Below are 20,063 nucleotides of genomic sequence, written 5' to 3' on the forward strand. Positions count from 1 at the left end.
TGCAGCCCAAATGTTCACGCAAAGAAAGAAGGCGTAACTTTATTGTTGCTGCCGCCGCCGCCGCCATGTTGTGAAGACGCTGCATGTTTCGTTGCGAAAGCGAAAGTACTTTGTTTGGCCTTCCAAAAGAGGACACGACTAGAAATCAGTGGTTAAGTTGTATTTACAACACTGTTCCAGAACACTTCAACCCAAATATTCAGATGTGTGCAGCTGATGGAGGACTGTTTCCTGATCCTGGGAGAGTAGACTACAATGCCGGCTGTTCTGATTCACAGACTGTAAGTACGTTTTCATATTTAAAGAATTTGCCACTGACGATTCAAACGCGAGTTTTGAGCAGTGTAGAGTAGCGCTTGTTGTTTGTCATTTCTCCGATCACAAATGCAGACATGGTTTTATGTTTACGCGGCGCGTAAAAAGACAGTATAAGTCATTATAATCAGTAATTATGCCCCAACTGGATGCAACAAATGCCTCGTTTAGAATGGGTTTTTGTTTTTGTCTCGTCGCTCCGGCCGGACAGGGCATCACAGTATGGTAGGGGTGTAACATTTATAGGGGATAACCCCAGGCGGGCTAGGATTTCCTTCTTGACCTCCTTATATTGATCGTTTGCTGTATAATGTATAGTATGTGGAAAATAATGTGTTTTTTTAACCTTAAACCGCATAAACACATTTATACCAAATGCACAAAATAATGTTCTTTTTAGCAACATCATATGACCCCTTTAAAGAATGTTGGTAAACAGACAGTTGATGGTAGCCATTGACTTGCAAATGGTTACCAACATTCTTTAAAATATCTTCTTTTGTGCTGAGCAGAAAAAATTAATTCATACAGGTTTGGAATGAAATGAGGGTGAGCAAATTAATTTTAATTTTTGGGTGAGCGATCCCTTTAAATGACACTGTTTCAGTCAATGATTACGGCTGATTTTTTTTCAGTTGCCATAAATTTTGGGCATCACTAGTTCTCATTATTTTTTTATTAAAAATGATAAATAATTTTTACAAATTTAATTTATTTTAAATATTTATTATAGAGCAGCTAGAGAACTACACAACGCAGCCAGCATTGCTATTGCTCATTGATCAAAGCCCTATTCATGAAGAGACAAAAGAGGTGAAAGCAGGAACAGTGGCACATTCATTTAGAAAACAGGAACCTGGTAACTAAAACTGAAATTGACTCACATAAGACAATGGTGGCAGCATATGGTTACTTCTAACACCCCCGCTTCGAAACAAGCATAGTGCTCACTGTTTGTGATGATTTTAAATGCAAATAGGATAAATGCTTAGGTATATCATACGTCTGGCTGCATACTGCTAATATTCACCTTACTCTTCTTCATGTCTTTGGCACCAGCCTCCTCAGCTGCCAGCCCAGCTGCTTCGTTCAGGTATTTGTTCCCCACCTTACTCTCAAACCACTTCAGATCTACAAACACCTCGCTGAAGTGCTCCCGGTCAAACTGAAAACACAGAAGAGAGTGATGGCATGGACTAAGAGCTGAATGGGGTGAATTTACCTCCTCTTGCAGTATATAATGTATCGGGAATCATAGTTTTCATTTAATGTTACAGGTGTTGTCAGTATTTGGTATCTCAGTCAGAGGTGACTGAGGATCTATCCCCTTGTCAGGAATGCCGTAACAGTGTTTTTAGTCATTTAGCCCAGATCCAGAGAATAAATATGCATTTGTTTTGTAATTAATGCATTTGATCATTATACAATAAAACTTAATCTAGAGTTCTATTTTTCAGTTTGACTTTTGTTCTTATCCATTTGTTCTTCTGTTCTGATGTTTTAACATTTTAAACGGACTTAATTTACTGTTTTCTATTTTGATATATTTTAAAACGTAATTTATTCCATGACAAAGCTGAATTTTCAGCAGCAATTACTTCAGTCTTCAGTGTCACATGATCTTTCAGAAATCATTCTAATATGCTGATTTGCTGCTCAAGAATAATTTCTTATCAATATCGATGTTAAACACCAGTTGTGCTGCTTAATGACTTTGTGCAAAACATAGTTGTTAAGTTTCAGTCATGGTTATACATTCAGATTTTTGTATACATGTAATATTTCTGTGCTATTTGCCTAGGGTTCTGAATGTAAGTTTGCATATAGTACACTGAGAGGAAGTAAGGACTCTTATGGGGGTGAGATAGCTGCTTCCGGTATTGTTATGTTGTTGTGAACGGCTATGGTTGCAGTCGAACAAAAGGAGTTTTCCATTAAGTTTAAAACAGTTGTCTTTTGATCAGTAACATTAGTACACTTTTTTTATTCAACATTTTTTCAAATCAAATCAAATCAAATCAAATCCAAACACTCACATCTGACAACTTCTCAAGGTACTTCTCAAAGTGGGCAAGGTTGAGATGACCATTTTCATTCAAGTAGCCTGATGGAGATGACAATAATCAGCACTATATCAGCATTACACCACCATCACAAAGTCGCATGCGCTGTGATTTGCGGGTGGACTGACTCACCCCCCAGACTGGGCAGCACGCTGATGTAAGTTCGATAGAGCAGTGGCAGTGCATCGTGATTGATGTGCAGGTGAGGAAGATGAGGGATGAAGTCATTCCCCACCAGGAAACCCATCAGAACCCAGTCGTCTATGATCCGCTCCAGGTCGTACTCGAACGAGATCTTATTCTAATGGAAACAGATGAGTTCATGACCAGACTACAGGTCAGTCTATTGTTTACAATAACTTTGTCCAGATTTGTGCTGATCACGCCATATGAGAGAGACATATTCTCACCCTGAGCTCTGAAAACTCATAGTCGATGTATTCCCTCATAAGGGAGAGGTGAAGCAGGTGAAAGGTCGTCTCCTCAGGAGCTGTTATCCTACAGACCAGAAAAACACATTATAAAGGAACACAAACTTTCAACTTGGCGCAATGAAAATAATGCCACACTTACCTCTTCTGTGACTTTTTGCCTCCGAAACGAACCTCCTCTCTGAGGAGAGAAAAATTAGGCTCATGGCTGGTCAAGCCAAGCATTATCTACAAAAAAGAGAGAAAGGAGGAGAAAGCATGCTTAAAATAAATACAAAAATAACTGGACTATGATAGGGATGAGCATTTTTGGCAATTTCTCATTTCGATCATCGATAGGTTTCAAAAACCTAAAAGTAATCAAGTACTCGGGGGCGGGGCATGTGCGGGGCATGGAGATAATGAAAATATCTGAAGACCGTTATGAAAATGAATGTTAAAAATAAAAATATGATATGAAAACCTGTCTATGAAAACATGAACACATGATTAGAACACTGTTAGATTATAATTATGATGCAGCAATGTTATTAAAAAAAGAAGCATCTAAAAAAAAGAGTAGCTGCCTGTGGTGAAGCCTTTCTATGACACATCCTATGATATTAATCAGATAACTTGGATACATCATAACATTACATTACAACTTGTATCCGCACAACAGGATGCAAATGCCAGTGAACTTTAAGTTATGCGCTACAGCGAGAGAGAGAGAGAGAGAGAGAGAGAGAGAGTGTTCATCTACATTATCAAGTGATTCCTGAAATCGCCTGTGCTTTTTTGAAGCCATATGAAGTACGAAAACAAATTTCATTGAAGTATGCCTACTGTTGAACAAAATATGAAGAAAAAAGCACTGCTGCATTATTATAACATCAGTATTTTTAAAAAAGAAACATCTAAAAGCAATATGACCGTCTCCAATAACTCCGTCAATATCGGGCATTGCATTTGAACATGAAACTAAACACTGATAATATGCAGTGCATTCAGTATGTTAATAAATGTTAATATCCCAACGCATCCTACATTAGATTAATCAGATATGTATGTAGCTAACCCAGACATCACTACGTGATTTCGAAGCCATGCTTCTCTCTCTTCTCACGTCTATAGCCTACTTTGGACCGCATGCAGGGTGCCACCCAATGTGCTACTATAACCAATCAGAAAAAAAAATGTTTTCATGATCAATCGTCGCTGTCACGGCCGAGTACTCGATCGCTGTTGCACATCCCTAGACTATGACCAAAATTTTTCTGTTATACACAACTGTACTCACTAGGTCGGCATCCAGACCATAAAGGCAGTGTCTTGTGTTTGGGGTATGACCCAGTTTGGTGGTCTCAGAACGGATAAACTCCATGATCTTGTGCTCTCCTTCACCAGGGGTCTGAGAAGAAACGGGAATCAGAAGAACTTCACAGAAACACACATGACACAAAGCTCTGAAGTCACGCAACTCACCTCATGACCAGACAAATACACATTCACTCCCTGCCATGCTTTGTCTGTGGACAGTTTATTGTGAACAAAATATTTAAGCTGTTCCTGTAGCCTGGCCATGAAATCCGTTCCTACAGAGGTCAAGAGAAACGGATAACTCAAAACATTCTACATCAGGATCTGTCAGAAAAAGTCCCATAAAAAACACCAGACACCCAGTAACAACCATCCTATCCATGATTTAAAAACAAATGAAAAGTAGACTTTTTAATTTTATGCCTTTAAAGTTCTTATGTATCCTGCTATATACAATGATAGAACAATAATGGTATACAACATCACTAGGACAGAATAAAAGCAATAAAGGAGCACACAAACCAGGGGTGATGCAGTTAGAGTCAAATCTGGCCTCTGTGGGCAAAACTTCACCCTTCTCCAAGGCCTTCTTGATTTTCTCCTCAGCTTCTTTTGCTGACCTTTAAAACACAAAGAGCATAAAATAAAGTTAGTTCAGTGTTTTAAAAATTCATTTTCTTGATACATTGTTTTGGGGTTGGTATGATTTGTAAACTTTTAAACGGCAATGGTATGTGTTGTGTTTATCTGCCCTAACACAGTCATTTGTACACTTATATCAATCTATAAAAAAAGCAGTGCAAAAAGAACCGTCTTAGTAAAAGAAAAGAAATAACTTTTTAATAAATGACCTGTCAAAAAACATCAAATACAAATCCTTAAGCCTTTCAAACTTCAGTCTAAATTCTCTCTCTCTCTCTCTCTCTATATATATATATTATGTTCAGGTCTTCTGCTATACCTGAATCTTCTTCCACGTTGCTGGTTCATCTTGGCCCTGGGTGCAACCCCATCGACAGCCATGAAGAACACTTTCCTGGGCTTAATGATGCGAAAGAGCACCTCCAGGTAGTGAAAAATATCAGCAAATATCTTCTCTTCAGAAATACGGAAGTGTACGTCCTCATCATTGGGGTGGGAACACTGGTGGATGATCCCATTCATATCTAAATATAGGTTGTCAAACTCTGGGATCTGGGGTGAAAGAGAGAGCACAAGTTGGCTGGCGTAAACTTGACAAAATATGACTAATGTCTCTGAAGAAGAAAAAAAATCTCAGGGGCATTTTTTAGTTAAAGAAATAAAAATACTCCGGACTGCAATACATATAAGCAGCTTTAAGATAAAGATATGAATAACAGGTCAATACAATGCAATTATACTGGTATCATATAGCCAACTGTGTTTAGTCTAAATTAAAACCTTGAATCTAAAACTCATCAAACTGTTTTTGAGAATTGAAATAAAGCTGGAATAAAATATCATTTCTTGATGAAAAACCTAAAAAAATGAAAATGACAAATGTTGCCTTTGTAACTAAGTGAAACAAATCAGTTTATGTTGAAGTTCTAAAATTACTAAAACTGAAAAAAATTATAATAATCAAATCTATATATAAATATAAACAAAATAATAAAAATGACAAAAGCACATAAAATTACTACAATTGAAATAAAAACAAACATTTACACATAACTGAATTATTATTGATTTGTTTATTTTTAACGCCATGTCAGCAGCAAGAACAAAGTGAATAACAGGAGTCATACAATTAAAGAGCCACATAAAACATTTAAGATAAATTCTAAAGCACATTCAGCTTAAAAAATACATCAGTCAAACATATCTCTTAATAAAAACGTTGTCTTATTCATATTTAAAACAGTGCAGTCCAGTAAAATATATTTAACACTCATTGGAGTTTGACAAGGAAGACATGATGGTGGTTCTTCACTCTTCAAAAAAATAATCTTGTGACTTAAACGTTAAACGGCAAATTGTAAAAAAACAAACCTAGTGGGCTGCCAAGCTAGGGTGCAAATATGTGCTTTTTTTAGTGGCGTTCCGAATAAGTCAGAAATGTTGCTGATTGGGAACTTGAATCACCTGCTAACGTTACTGTTTGAGCTTGTGTTCCTCGTCACAGCTGTCTGAACATTTATGATTGGTAGCTCGTTTAAAATCGCCTACGATGCGTGAAGTGCTGTCTAGGAAGACCGCTCATTAGATTTTGAGTCATTATAATGTAAATTATAGAAATTATGTCGGTAAAACATAAAGATAAAATCCCCCTCTATACATAACATATTCACGTGGAGGGAGAGTAAAAAAGATTTTGGTGTCTGTTAAGTGTAAGGTTTGAGCTTCTGTTCACAGAGCTGTAAATGATCTCTACGCGGCCTGTTATATTTAACGTTAGCCAAACTAGCTCACCTGATGCTCTTTGACAACTTCACTCAGACACGGATACCGCTCCGATATCCATCGATAAAATTTAGGCACTCCCATCTTCTCGTGTAAGTCTTCAAATAACAATAAGGAAGAGAAACCTTAAACAGAAGCCAATGTGAGCAGAATTTCATAGACTGATGTTGCTAGACGGTTTTGTTTCTGTATGAGCCGTTACTGTCCAGCCAATAAAATGTCCGTGTGGAAACTCGCGTGATGTAACATCTTGTAATATCGTTCCGACACTCATAAAACACGAGAAACATAATATTAAAGTAGACAAACGTCATAGAACTAGCAAGTTATGTAAGAGAAAATGTACAAGTATTTTCAAATTATGTAATTTTGATAACTATAAGAAAATATCCCAGAACTTTACGACCAGCACACTCTTCCGGCGGAAACAAATGCTACCACTAGGGATGCGATGTAATGTGAGAAAAAAAGAGGCAATTTGACACGACAACATTCCCACTTTCTTGGCCAAGATTAAGTGTAGTTCACCAGTAAATTAGGCCTACATTCTGTAAATGTAACTTATCCTCTATAGTGCTTACTGAGCCATTCATATATGAATAAATAGAAACATCAAAGCCCCTTGTAATTATTAAATACTCTTGTAAATCATTGAATATGAATGCTAGGCTATATGTAGTTGATATTCTTTCGTCCTTTTGTAGGACTTTTAGTAGACTAGTTTATATTGTTCTATCATATTGAATCTAGAAACCGTATTATTAAGTTGGACTAGTTAGAACTGTCTGCTGTGAATCACAGACTCGCAGTCAAGATGAAAGGCAGACAAACCAAATTCATAAATGTGAATTTGTGTTATGCACAAAATAGTTATCACGTAGTTTTATTTTTATGCATTAACTTTACTATTATAAATAATAATAATGCTAATTAATTATAACAATTATAATTATAATCATTATTAACAACATAATTTCCAATACAGTAATAATAATTATTATAATTATTACATGAATTGGTTTATCTCTGAAAATAAACAACGGTTAATTTAATATATTATTATATAATTCATATTTTAATATATAACACTTATATAACAATATATTAAATAAAATGATTCCATCTAATAAAAATTGCGATGAATAATGACGGCGTAGACCTATTATGAGATAAGGAAAAGTTTTATTTGGTTATTTGCTGATTTTGGTATTTTTGCATGAATTCACACACACAAAAATACTGCTAGTACTGGATACAAGAAAATCTTTTGGTATACAGATGCTTTTAAACATGTTATCAGCTGTTTTAGTGAGGGAAAATGTAATATATTACACATCAAAAACTAGTATGTCTAGCTGACATTACACACAAGAAAATTAATCAGATTGTGCTATATAAAAATTGTAGATTATCAGTGATTAGCATAAAAAGACCACAACTACAGTAAAAAAAGAACCATATAAAAGCTAAACTGCTTTTTGAAGGCACAGAAATGGTTGTTAAACTCTGTCCAAGAACATTCTGCAACAGTATGTTATGCATACAATACTACTAACACAATTAAAAATTAAGCTTTCAAGATAATTTCAATCAAAAACATTTTAAATAATATAGCTGCAAGCAGCAATTAAGGGGCCAAGCACTCCAAAGGCAAAATGCGGAGCTAAGCATGGCATGGAGCATCAGGCCAACTGCAACAATGAGTAATTAAAGCAAGTTTAGGATGATTTGAAGCAAAATGGCTGAAAAATCAAACACAACTTCTCGTATTATGACTACAGTAAAAAAAGAACCATATAAAAGCTAAACTGCTTTTTGAAGGCACAGAAATGGTTGTTAAACTCTGTCCAAGAACATTCTGCAACAGTATGTTATGCATACAATACTACTAACACAATTAAAAATTAAGCTTTCAAGATAATTTCAATCAAAAACATTTTAAATAATATAGCTGCAAGCAGCAATTAAGGGGCCAAGCACTCCAAAGGCAAAATGCGGAGCTAAGCATGGCATGGAGCATCAGGCCAACTGCAACAATGAGTAATTAAAGCAAGTTTAGGATGATTTGAAGCAAAATTGCTGAAAAATCATAAACACAACTTCTCGTAATATGATTTAATGGCTTATCACTTTTGACCAATAGGCGGCGCTGCTATCAAATCGATGTGGTGTGTTCTGTGTGAGGTAATAATGGCACACACAAAGTTTGGTGTCAGTATGTCAAAGCTTTGCAGAGATACAGCCTCAGACATGATCTGGCATTGTGCCTCAAATTTGTTGCAGCACTATACAAAAACGGTTTTGTCTATCAACACGAAATCCATAACTTTTTGTCAGCACTGGCTGATGATGATCTGATTCGATTTTGCAGAAAATCAGACTAGCGGTCAAGGAGGAGTTAGAAAAAGTAGATTTTCAACATAAATCAAAATGGCAGACAGGAAGTTCGGCCCACAATGGCATAATTGGTATCTATGTTGTCGGCATGACCCAAGGAATATTTTGAGACCAGTTTCATTATAATAGGGCTAATGCAATCAAAAATGATTAACATTTTTGGAAATTTCATAATTAATGGTTAATGAATGGTTTATCACTCTTGACCAATAGGTAGTGCTGTTACCAAAATGATGTGGCCTGGTCAGTGTGAGGTAACAATGGCACATACAAAGGTTGGTGTAAATATGTCAAAGCTTTGCAGAGATACAGCCTCAGATGCAGTTTGGTATCTTTCCAGCAAATTCGTTGATGCGCTAAATGAAAACCGTTTCGTATATCGACACGAAATCCATAACTTTTTGCCAGCTTGGTCTGAAGATGATCAGAGTAAAATTTGGTGAAAATCGGACAAACGGTCTAGGAGGAGTTCGAAAAAGTAGGTTTTCAACATGAATCAAAATGGCGGACAGGAAGTTCAGCCAATTATGGCAAAATTGGTATCGATGTTCTCGGCATGATCCAAGGAATCTATCAAAACCAGTTTCATCAATATGCCAAAATGGCTGACATGGGAAAATTGTGTATCATTCGACTTGGCATGATGCACCTAATCTAAAGAGACCAGATTTGTGATTTTTGGCCAAACCATTCAGAAGTTATAAGCAAAAATATGCATTTTTCATTTCTCCTGACCACTAGGTGGCACAGCGCCGAAACACTGCAGGTAGTCTCAGGTCATGCTTGTTATAACACACACCAAGTTTGGTCTCAATACGCCAAACCGTTGCGGAGATACAGCCTCAGATCCATTTTTGTGTGCTTTCCGTCGAATTCGTTCGCGCGTTATTCGAGAACGGTTTGACTAATCAACTTGAATTCCATAACTTTTTGCCAGCATGGTCTGACGATGATCTGAGCCAATTTTGGTGAGAATCAGACAAACCGTCTAGGACGAGTTCGAAAAAGTAAGTTTTTCAAACAATTTAACATAGTGAAAAAACTAAACCTTACGATTTTTTAATTTTGGACTTCATTCGACTCAGCATGAGCCAAGGATTCAGGGGAAACCTTTTCTGTTCTGTGCCTTACTGTTCAAAAGTTATTAGCATAAACATGAGTGAAACTTTGGAGAAGTGGTGGCGCTAGAGAGTTTGAGTTAGAGACTCCAAATTTGCTATGGTGACTATTCTGACTGTCCTCTATCAGTGTGCCAAATTTCATAACTTTCCCACAATCGGTTCTATGGGCTGCCATAGACTCAAGAGTGAAGAAGAAGAAGAAGAAGAAGAAGAAGAAGGCCAACAGATACAATAGGTGCCTACGCACCTTACGCACCTTGTCCCTAATAATAATATAAAAAAAGATATATAATGATATTTACATCGGAACAATTTTATTACTGCCATAGACTCAAGAGTGAAGAAGAAGAAGAAGAAGAAGAAGAAGAAGAAGAAGAAGGCCAACAGATACAATAGGTGCCTACGCACCTTCGGTGCTTGGTCCCTAATAATAATATAAAAAAAGATATATAATGATATTTACATCGGAACAATTTTATTACTGAACTTTCAAATCAGTCTAAGACTTCTGAAATCATGACAAAGAGTTGACTCTTCACAATAATGTGGTTGGGCAGGTTAGGTGATTGCTATGCCTTCAGCATTGGAACTTGAGAGATGTCCTTTTGACTCTGTTCGTTCAATGGTACTTCAAGATGATGGGCTGGATAGTGGATAATTGAGCCTAAAACACCTAGAGAAAAGCCATAAATAACACATCTGATAATCAACAGCATAAAAGCATGTGGATACACCTGTCTGGTATGACTAATTTTACACATCCTGGGCTAGTTCAGTGGTGTTGACCTTTTAAAAGAATAGCTCACCCAAAAATGAAAATTTGCTTTAAGATTACTCATCCTCAGGCCATCCAATATGCAGATCAGTTTGTTTCTTCATTGGAACAGATTATGAGAAATTTAGCATTGCATCACTTGATCAACGGATGCTCTGCAGTGAATGGGTGCTGTAACAGAGTTCAAACTGCTGATAAAAACACCCACAACATGACTCGAGTGCATCAATTAACATGTTGTGTAGGGAAAATCTGAACGGTTTCTAATAAACAAATGCATCAAGACATCATTTTAACTTCAAACCGTTGCTTCAGGCCAAAATACGAGTACTCAATTCATTACATAGCTTTCTGTAGTGAAAATGTAATCTTGTCTGAACCAGAAAATATGCACACATCAAGCACCATTTACAAGCAAAAATAGTACAAAACCATTCTAAACAAATTTATGGATTATGGACTTGTTTTACAAACATGCAGCTTTTTACTGCACAAGTTGATAATTGATGGACTGGAGTCATGTGGATTACTTGTGGATTATTATCATGTTTTTATCAGCTGTTTCGACACTCATTCTGACGGCACCCATTCACTGCAGAGGATCCACTGGTGAGCAAGTGATGTAATGCTAAATTTCTCCAAATCTGTTCTGATGAAGAAACAAACTCATCTTGGATGGCCAGAGGGTGAGTACATTTTTGAGTGAACTGTTCCTTTGAGGAATGTATGTACATAACAGCTTTTTAGAAACAGTATGAAACATAAAAAACCTTCTCTATGTTTGTTTTATTAATGTGTTAACAGTTTATTGCTCATGAATTTTATTTACTTTCTGTAAGACCCACGAGAACAATTACTGAAGGAAATTTTTGTTGCTGTACCCTTAAGCAAGGTTGATAGTAACATTTTTGACTTTAATGTTACCACATAAAGCAAAACATTTTCACAATGTTTTTAATCACACTGTACCATTGTAATTTAAAGTGTGGCCAAAGTAGTTAAATATAAAGTGAATATACACCCTTATCACCATTTTCTAAACCAAGTTGTACTATTAATAGGCATAATAATAGGCATGGTCTATTAGATCACTGAGTGCCATCCAGTCCACAGAGACAGCTGAAAAAACGTCAATATGTAATCCTCTGTCAGCTTTTATATTGCAGCAATTAAAGCATTTGGTAAACAATGTAAAATATCTCACCTCCTGGCTGATGACCTGCATCGAGCAAAAGAGGAAGAGCAAGACAAAGAAAGGAGAATGAGCCCTTGTTATCTGTCACTGATCATTTCATTTTTTTATCCATTTAAAAAATAAAACATTGGTAGTGGTTTGACTGGTATGCAGTGGTGTTTTCACAAATACACATGTGCCAGCACATGATTCCAGTCGTATGCTCACCGTGTCGCTTGAAGATAAGGAGGCTCATAAAGACAAATCCGATGAAGAGAAAAGTGGTGAGAACTGGAGCCATCACTCTTAACACACCAAGCCCTGAAAAACATTCAACAGATAATATAAACTCCAGATTCATAGTTATGAATCTTGTAGTCTTAAATATTATTCATAAAATGTAAAAAAAAAAAAAAAAAAAAAGGAAGGTCATTGTGCCTTGTATTGCAACAACAACTGTTTTTAAGTCAAACAACATTTTTTAATAAGTGGGATTTTCATAAAGTTGCATCAATAAATTATTCTAACAAATAATCATCATAAGTTTTCACCTTCTTGATTCTGGGCATCATTTATCTGTTTAATTAATTCCTCACATTCTTCTTTCAGGTGAATTTTCTCTAGACTCGCATGCTCGGCCTTAAGTGTCCATGACTGCTTTAGATCATGCGCCTCCGGCATCAACACTGTCCATGAATCACTGTCTGAATCTAAAGTCAGATAATCTTTGCCACTGAGCTGAAACCGGTCGGACAGCTGCAGGACTCGATATCCTCGCAGCTTACATTCCCTCAAACGTATATATGTGCCATAGCCTGAAAAATAAAGATGGATTTATTGTCACAGAGTGGCTGCATGACAATACGTGACAGACCAATATTTATCACCATAAATCAGATATGTTTTACTTAATCCAATAAATGGCACCACTTGGTGGATCTCTAAAGAATAGCATCCAACAACAGCATTACACCACTGTATGCTGAACAGTAAAGTACATTTCATGCATTGTTTGCATATACAGTATGTGCATGCTCAAGCTCAAACATTGTGTGTTTTACATTTTAAAGCAACAGTCATTTAATATAATTTACTCACTTATGCATTTTAAACTTAACAGTAACCTAAAACAAGAAGGAAAATACATTTTATATACAGAGATATACTAAAAATATAACTACTAAAAATAGGTTTTACATATTGGTTTAGCACATTTCAAAAAATCAGTATCGTAAAAAAATATCACTGTTCCTTCTCTAATGCTAAACTTCATAAAGTGCTGCATTAAGAGTCTTTACTTGCTGTTTCATTGTCATTCTCCACCATCATCTTCAGGACTTCATCTTGAATGGGTCTGACAACAGGTTGCTTGTCGAACTGTCCCTTTAAATTTGCATCACTGACAAGGATCCTCTCCACGACTGTCCCGTTTGGCAAAACACTGCGCTCGAATTGAATAATAATGTCTAACAACAACACATACGAGGGCTTTATCGCTTGACCATAGTTAAAACAACAGATCATAATGGAGGAAAATATGAGCAATAGAACATCAATTCCTGGTTAGGAATGCTGAAGATGCTTGCTATAACAGGATAAAAGACTCACCCGTTGGAAGAGCCCAGGATAAATCTACAAGAAACGCGACGGTTGCAAAGAGGAGCATTTCTGCGTAATATGAAGCGCGAGCGGCGATGACAACAGTTTGTTTTGAATCTTGACTCGCTTTCTTTCGGTTTCTATTTCTAGCGTTCTCATTCACACTGCACAGTTTTTTGAAAGACGACAGGTTGCAAAGAGGAGCATTTCTGCGTAATATGAAGCGCGAGCGGCGATGACAACAGTTTCTTTTGAATCTTGACTCGCTTTCTTTCGGTTTCTATTTCTAGCGTTCTCATTCACACTGCACAGTTTTTTGAAAGACGACTAAAGTGTGCAAAACCCAGATCCGGTGTAAAACCGTCGAGCGCAGTGTGCAGGTTTAGCTTAAACATTGAGAGACAGTGAGAGCACTTGCGTGTCATTGGCTGTTACCAGGAGAACCTGAGGAGGGAGACTGTCACACCAGGGGGAAAGAGTCTTTAACATATAAACACTGACCTGAAGTTGACATTTAACAGCTATAAAAACAAAAATATTGAATAGAAACTGCACTGGAGAGACTTTTTAGTATCCCTCCCTATCCTTAAGACTATCAAAACAACAACTGAAGCAGAAAAAGTGATTGGAAACCAGATCATTAGCCTATTATTATTTATTTGTACTGTATTTACAAATGAGATGCTGGGATTTTGTGAATAGTTTATCAAAATAAGACTACAATGCACTGTATGTGCACATTTAAAGGGACAGTCGCCCAAAAATTACAATTCTGTCATCATAATTTGCGAAAAGCCCTATAATAAGTCTATTTGTTTTGTTATTAATTAGATTTTGGGGTGCACTTTCCCTAAAACGCCTAAGAGACCATGAAAGAAAGCCTTTTTTATCAAATCAAAAGCTTCATCTTAATGAAAATGAACGTGAAATCACACACATTACCAGCATGCAGGAAATAAAGCACACAATTTTAACTCTTGGGTGCAAAATTAGCTGGAAGGCAACCATATGTTTTCTGACACTGGTAATTAATCTGTGCATTATTATTATTATTATTTTTAAATGAAGGCATTTCTTATTTTCTTTTAGTTACATATTTCAGAAAATAGAGAGGGGGAGTATGAGGGACCATAACATAACCATATATGGCAAAAGACAAACACAGGCCAGGAATTTATGATAGTTAAAATAAGAAAAGGAAGAGCAGAGGATTTCAAATCTTTCAGATTAAAACACTGTATAACAATGTAAAAAACTGACTTATTTTGACATAAACATAAATTGACATAAAAATACATCAAATTGACATAATTTTCCATTTGAAAAAAAAAATAGAAGCTTGACATGCAAGTTCTGGATCTTTTCTAAAACGCTTTGTTCACTTACATTTTTTTTTTTTAAATAAATAACAAATTTATCTTGAAAATGTCCTTTGCTCTGACCCAAATACTACTGGAGAAACCATGATCTCAACGGTCATGTGTTTAGAATGGGTTTTTTACAGTCTTGTTCAGGACAGTAGAAGTTTATGGCACATACTCTTTGGACATTTGCTCTTTTTTGTGTTATATGTTTACATTTAGATTGCAAACATTTTAATACAAAGGGATTTGAAAATGAAGAATATTTTCTGGTTCATCCTGAGAAGACATGAGAAGTGCTGCAATACAAACGTAACAACATTTAGAAAGAAAGCACTAAGTGAAAAAAAAAAAACAGTGACTTAGCAGGGCATATTTTTGGTTAATGGTTTAAGAATAAGTGTCTTAGTAGTTGAATAGTTGTAGAAGATTAGAAGATAGTGAGGGTCTGCTAGTGTTGAGATCACATACCCAAAAAAAAAAAAAAAAAAACTCAAAAAAACAAACTGTATAACAATGTAAAAAACTGACTTATTTTGACATAAACATAAATTGACATAAAAATACATCAAATTGACATAATTTTCCATTTGAAAAAAAAATAGAAGCTTGACATGCAAGTTCTGGATCTTTTCTAAAACGCTTTGTTCACTTAAATTTTTTTTTTTTAAATAAATAACAAATTTATCTTGAAAATGTCCTTTGCTCTGACCCCAATACTACTGGAGAAACCATGATCTCAACAGTCATGTGTTTAGAATGGGTTTTTTACAGTCTTGTTCAGGACAGTAGAAGTTTATGGCACATACTCTTTGGACATTTGCTCTTTTTTGTGTTATATGTTTACATTTAGATTGCAAACATTTTAATACAAAGGGATTTGAAAATGAAGAATATTTTCTGGTTCATCCTGAGAAGACATGAGAAGTGCTGCAATACAAACGTAACAACATTTAGAAAGAAAGCACTAAGTGAAAAAAAAAAACAGTGACTTAGCAGGGCATATTTTTGGTTAATGGTTTAAGAATAAGTGTCTTAGTAGTTGAATAGTTGTAGAAGATTAGAAGATAGTGAGGGTCTGCTAGTGTTGAGATCACATACCCAAAAAAAAAAAAAAAAAAACTCAAAAAAACAATTTGTTCACTTACATTTTTTTTTTTTAAATAAATAACAAATTTATCTTGAAAATGTCCTTTGCTCTGACCCAAATACTACTGGAGAAACCATGATCTCAACGGTCATGTGTTTAGAATGGGTTTTTTACAGTCTTGTTCAGGACAGTAGAAGTTTATGGCACATACTCTTTGGACATTTGCTCTTTTTTGTGTTATATGTTTACATTTAGATTGCAAACATTTTAATACAAAGGGATTTGAAAATGAAGAATATTTTCTGGTTCATCCTGAGAAGACATGAGAAGTGCTGCAATACAAACGTAACAACATTTAGAAAGAAAGCACTAAGTGAAAAAAAAAAAACAGTGACTTAGCAGGGCATATTTTTGGTTAATGGTTTAAGAATAAGTGTCTTAGTAGTTGAATAGTTGTAGAAGATTAGAAGATAGTGAGGGTCTGCTAGTGTTGAGATCACATACCCAAAAAAAAAAAAAAAAACACTCAAGAAAACAATGAACATTTTAACATCGCATTTTATACAGTTAGGATATTGTAAATGCTGCTAAAATTTGGTTTCTGCTCTAGAGTTTTTTCATGTTTCAAATTCATTTTTATGAATTACAACATATTTCATTATAGTAAAATATTGATATATTTAACGACAACAACAACAACTGAATATAAATATTCTGTTTGGTCATTTTACGTCTCTGTGTTGCAGAATGTATAGTTTAACAAGAACACAACTGCCTTACTAATGCCTGTAAATCATTAAAATTACTTACTACCACATTTTCTGGCTAACACAAAACTTATAGTTAAAAAATAATTATTCAGTTTGTAAATCTGTATTGGAAAGGGAAGGTTAAAGGACATTTTAAATATGTTAAAGTAAAATACATTTAAAAATTACCTGTTTTGCCAAACGTTTTTCTGTTTCTACAATATTAAACTATATCAATTTAAACTAACCATACATCAAGTTGACAAGTTTGTTGAGAAGAACACAGTAAAAATCCAACAGTCATCTATATCAAGGAGTTTGCATGCTATTTCTTGAACTAGTGACCAGTAAGAGGCAGTATTTGATAAGGCACACTCTTAAAAATAAAGGTGCTTCACAATGCCATAGAAGAACCTTTTTGTCTAAATGGTTCCATAAAGAACCTTTAACATCTGAAGAACCTTTCTGTTTCACAAAAGGTTCTTTGTGGCGAAAGAAGGTTCTTCAGATTACAAAAAGGTAAGAAAGAGATGGTTCTTTAAAGAACCTTTGACTGAATGGTTCTTTGGGGAACCAAAAATGGTTCTTCTATGGCATCGCTTGAAGAACCTTTTGAAGCACCTTTATTTTTAAGAGTGCAGTGGGCTCTGAGAATGTTTTTTTTTTTGCAGACTTATGCATTTTTTTAACTTAAACATTTCAGAAGCACATAATGAGAAAAGACAATTGACAATGAATGAAAAGCAGTATTTATTCAAATGAATGATCTGAAATGGTTTATTCAACTAACCTCAAATAACTTATGTAAGACACTGAACAATGTTAGCTTTTAATTTATAATTTATAGCTCCTCCACGTAAAAAAACACTACTCAAACAGGACTTGACAGATGTGCATTTCTTGCTGAAGCACTGACAACAGATATGTCACCATTGCAAAATGATATCAGTCTGTGTCATAGACTTTGTGCATTTGAAGTTAGGCCTTGATCCAAACTTTGAAAGCTCCTTACACACACACTAACACTAACGAGATCAGAAGAATCTTGGTTTTTAAAACCAAATGTATGTTGGTAACATTCTTTAAGAAATTCAAGAGTTCAACTAATTTTATTTGACAGCTCCAGCAGGGTACATTGCCACAACCCTTTCACCCTCCCATTTAACAAATTCTTCTTTTTGCGTTACATAAGTCATCTGTGTTTACTGAGGTCTTGCTTCTAATTAACAGCACTGCCTGATTACAGCTCAGCTGCACTCAGAACGCTGAAGAAAATAGTGATAGCAATAGCATTCATTTTTGCAGTTCTTCTCTTTGTTCCTGTTTACATTTTTCGAAGTAGCAAATAAAACAAAGATTACTGTCTTTCAAAACCGTTAAACTGTATTAATCAAAGGTTATGTATCAATCTATCTTGAAGTCAATGGTTGAATTTCATCTTCACAGAATCTCAGAATGAGTGTCCTGTTTCGTAAACACTTATTTGGTGCCAACTTTATCTGAAATTGAAAATTAGAAACTAAACACATTTTGTAATTTAATTTAAATGACAACATCCCAACACCTACAAAAAGTAACATTTAAATAATAATCAATAGTGTAGCCTTTTTTTGACATGCACATAAATGTAACCACTTGGTATATGCATATGGAAATTCATTCACCTTGATAGGCTACTACCTGAAAACCAATGCACCGACGAACACCAAGCTTCTCCGGCATAAAATTCACAATTTCAGGGTCGCATAGTTTACGCATGCGCAAAACCGCTGCCTTCGTTCCCTCCCCCCACAACATAACGTGCTGCTGTCGGTCCGGTTTGTTGGGGCAGTTTGGCATCAGGAGCGTTGCAGTACATTTGGAGACGGCAGAGGTCAGAGGTTCTTCGCTCTTCATCAGGCCATCAGCACCACCGAGATCAGCCTCATCAGACCAGGTCTCATCACACCTCATTCCAGCATGTCTAAAAAAAGCGAAAAACCAGCGGAGGGCAAAGAGCCAGAGAGCAGCTGGAAAGACGTGATCTACAATCCAAGATCTGGAGAATTCTTCGGTCGGACCGCGAGCAATTGGGGTGAGTTGACACAAACCCTACGAACGGCATCCTTTACACATCATTCATGCAAGTGTTGAAATGAGCAGCTTACAGAAATAACCATATACGGCGGATTTTGTTGCAGAAACTGTTCAGCCACAAGCATTTAAAGCATGAAGACCCCATAGGGTCATGAATGAAAATGAGGAAAGCGATCGTTATCGTTTAGGCATTCCGACATCTTGATGTCATCAACTCTTACTGATGACATCAGTGGCAATTTCGTTCGTCTGCGTTTTGAATAATGTACAGTGATAAATATGATGTCCAATGCTCAACATCTCCAGGTTTTAGCAGATCAGAGGAAAAATCAGAGAATCAATATGAGGATGTTACAGAAAATGGAAGCGACAGCAGTTCTTGAATGACATTATTTTAAGGATTTTAAATGCAACGAAATGACTAAGTCCTTGTTGCGCGTGTGCCGAAGATTCAGTAGGCTATCGCGTGAGTTTTTTCGGTGTGGCCTGAAAATTCACTGTGCTGTGAAAAAAAGGAGCCTCTGTAGATGCTAATAATCATCATTAGACACTAGCTCAGCGGCAAAAAAAATCTTTTTATTCCAGACTGTGGTTTTCAATCTATGTAACTTACATCTGTTTATTTATCAAAGCAAGGCTCTTGTTTACGATATCTACCGAAAACGTTTATGCGCTGATTCCATAATGTTATCCTTAAAAACAGCAATATTATCAGAAACTATGTGCTTACTGCTTAACGTGAGAGAAAGGCTAGTGTCGTTAACCTTCTCTTGTCCTCATTGACCTAAGGCTCATTATACCGTACCTAGTTATTTCATCGGACTGTCTTGGCCTGCAGAATGAATAGTTTTCATACAGTCAAAACAACGACCCCGATTGGCTAGAAGCCCATTTATTCTTGTTCGTTCTGAAGAAAGACCTGAACGGCAACGTCAGAGCTGTCGGTAACATCAGAGTGACGTCGCTGAGCGCCGTGACGAATCTGAATGGGTTCGGTTTTCGCGCCTCAATAAACCTTCTGTGCAAATGACGCATTTGATTCTTTTCCGAGCGACACCGATCAACTGCTGAATGGAAAATAACATTATTTTACAACAGGTGAATGAATGAATGAGTTAATGAATTAATGGAATATATATATATAAATATATGTATGTATGTATGTATGTGTATATATATATATATATAT

The 20,063-nt window shown here is 35.8% G+C and overlaps 3 protein-coding genes across 3 annotated transcripts in view; 1 reads left to right on the top strand and 2 right to left on the bottom strand.

Moving 5' to 3' along the window:
• Positions 1–6,737, bottom strand: part of LOC107700493 (5'-3' exoribonuclease 1-like) — a 21,264-nt gene extending 14,527 nt beyond the window's left edge. Inside the window, 10 exon segments of the mRNA XM_016502167.1 lie at positions 1,346–1,480; positions 2,352–2,419; positions 2,511–2,679; positions 2,789–2,876; positions 2,952–3,037; positions 4,089–4,199; positions 4,274–4,383; positions 4,631–4,728; positions 5,070–5,302; positions 6,542–6,737. Coding sequence (XP_016357653.1) covers positions 1,346–1,480; positions 2,352–2,419; positions 2,511–2,679; positions 2,789–2,876; positions 2,952–3,037; positions 4,089–4,199; positions 4,274–4,383; positions 4,631–4,728; positions 5,070–5,302; positions 6,542–6,616 — 1,173 coding nt within the window. The 5' untranslated portion in view covers positions 6,617–6,737.
• A 3,481-nt stretch (positions 6,738–10,218) lies between these two features.
• On the bottom strand, positions 10,219–13,782 carry LOC107700516 (uncharacterized). The gene is made up of 7 exons (XM_016502194.1): positions 13,608–13,782; positions 13,298–13,465; positions 12,551–12,814; positions 12,228–12,320; positions 12,030–12,044; positions 10,459–10,723; positions 10,219–10,297 (listed from the first exon to the last, which is right to left on the bottom strand). The coding sequence occupies exons 1-6, from the start codon at positions 13,663–13,665 to the stop codon at positions 10,620–10,622; spliced, it is 702 nt and encodes a 233-aa protein (XP_016357680.1). The 5' UTR covers positions 13,666–13,782; the 3' UTR covers positions 10,219–10,297; positions 10,459–10,619.
• A 4,892-nt stretch (positions 13,783–18,674) lies between these two features.
• Positions 18,675–20,063, top strand: part of atp1b3a (ATPase Na+/K+ transporting subunit beta 3a) — an 8,676-nt gene continuing 7,287 nt past the window's right edge. The window contains exon 1 of the mRNA XM_016502265.1: positions 18,675–18,872. Within this exon, the coding sequence (XP_016357751.1) occupies positions 18,758–18,872 (115 nt within the window). The 5' untranslated portion in view covers positions 18,675–18,757. The remainder of the gene's footprint in view (positions 18,873–20,063) is intronic.

This window comes from Sinocyclocheilus anshuiensis, unplaced genomic scaffold (genome assembly GCF_001515605.1).
Source record: "Sinocyclocheilus anshuiensis isolate Anshui unplaced genomic scaffold, SAMN03320099.WGS_v1.1 scaffold718, whole genome shotgun sequence".
NCBI classification, from domain to species: domain Eukaryota; kingdom Metazoa; phylum Chordata; class Actinopteri; order Cypriniformes; family Cyprinidae; genus Sinocyclocheilus; species Sinocyclocheilus anshuiensis.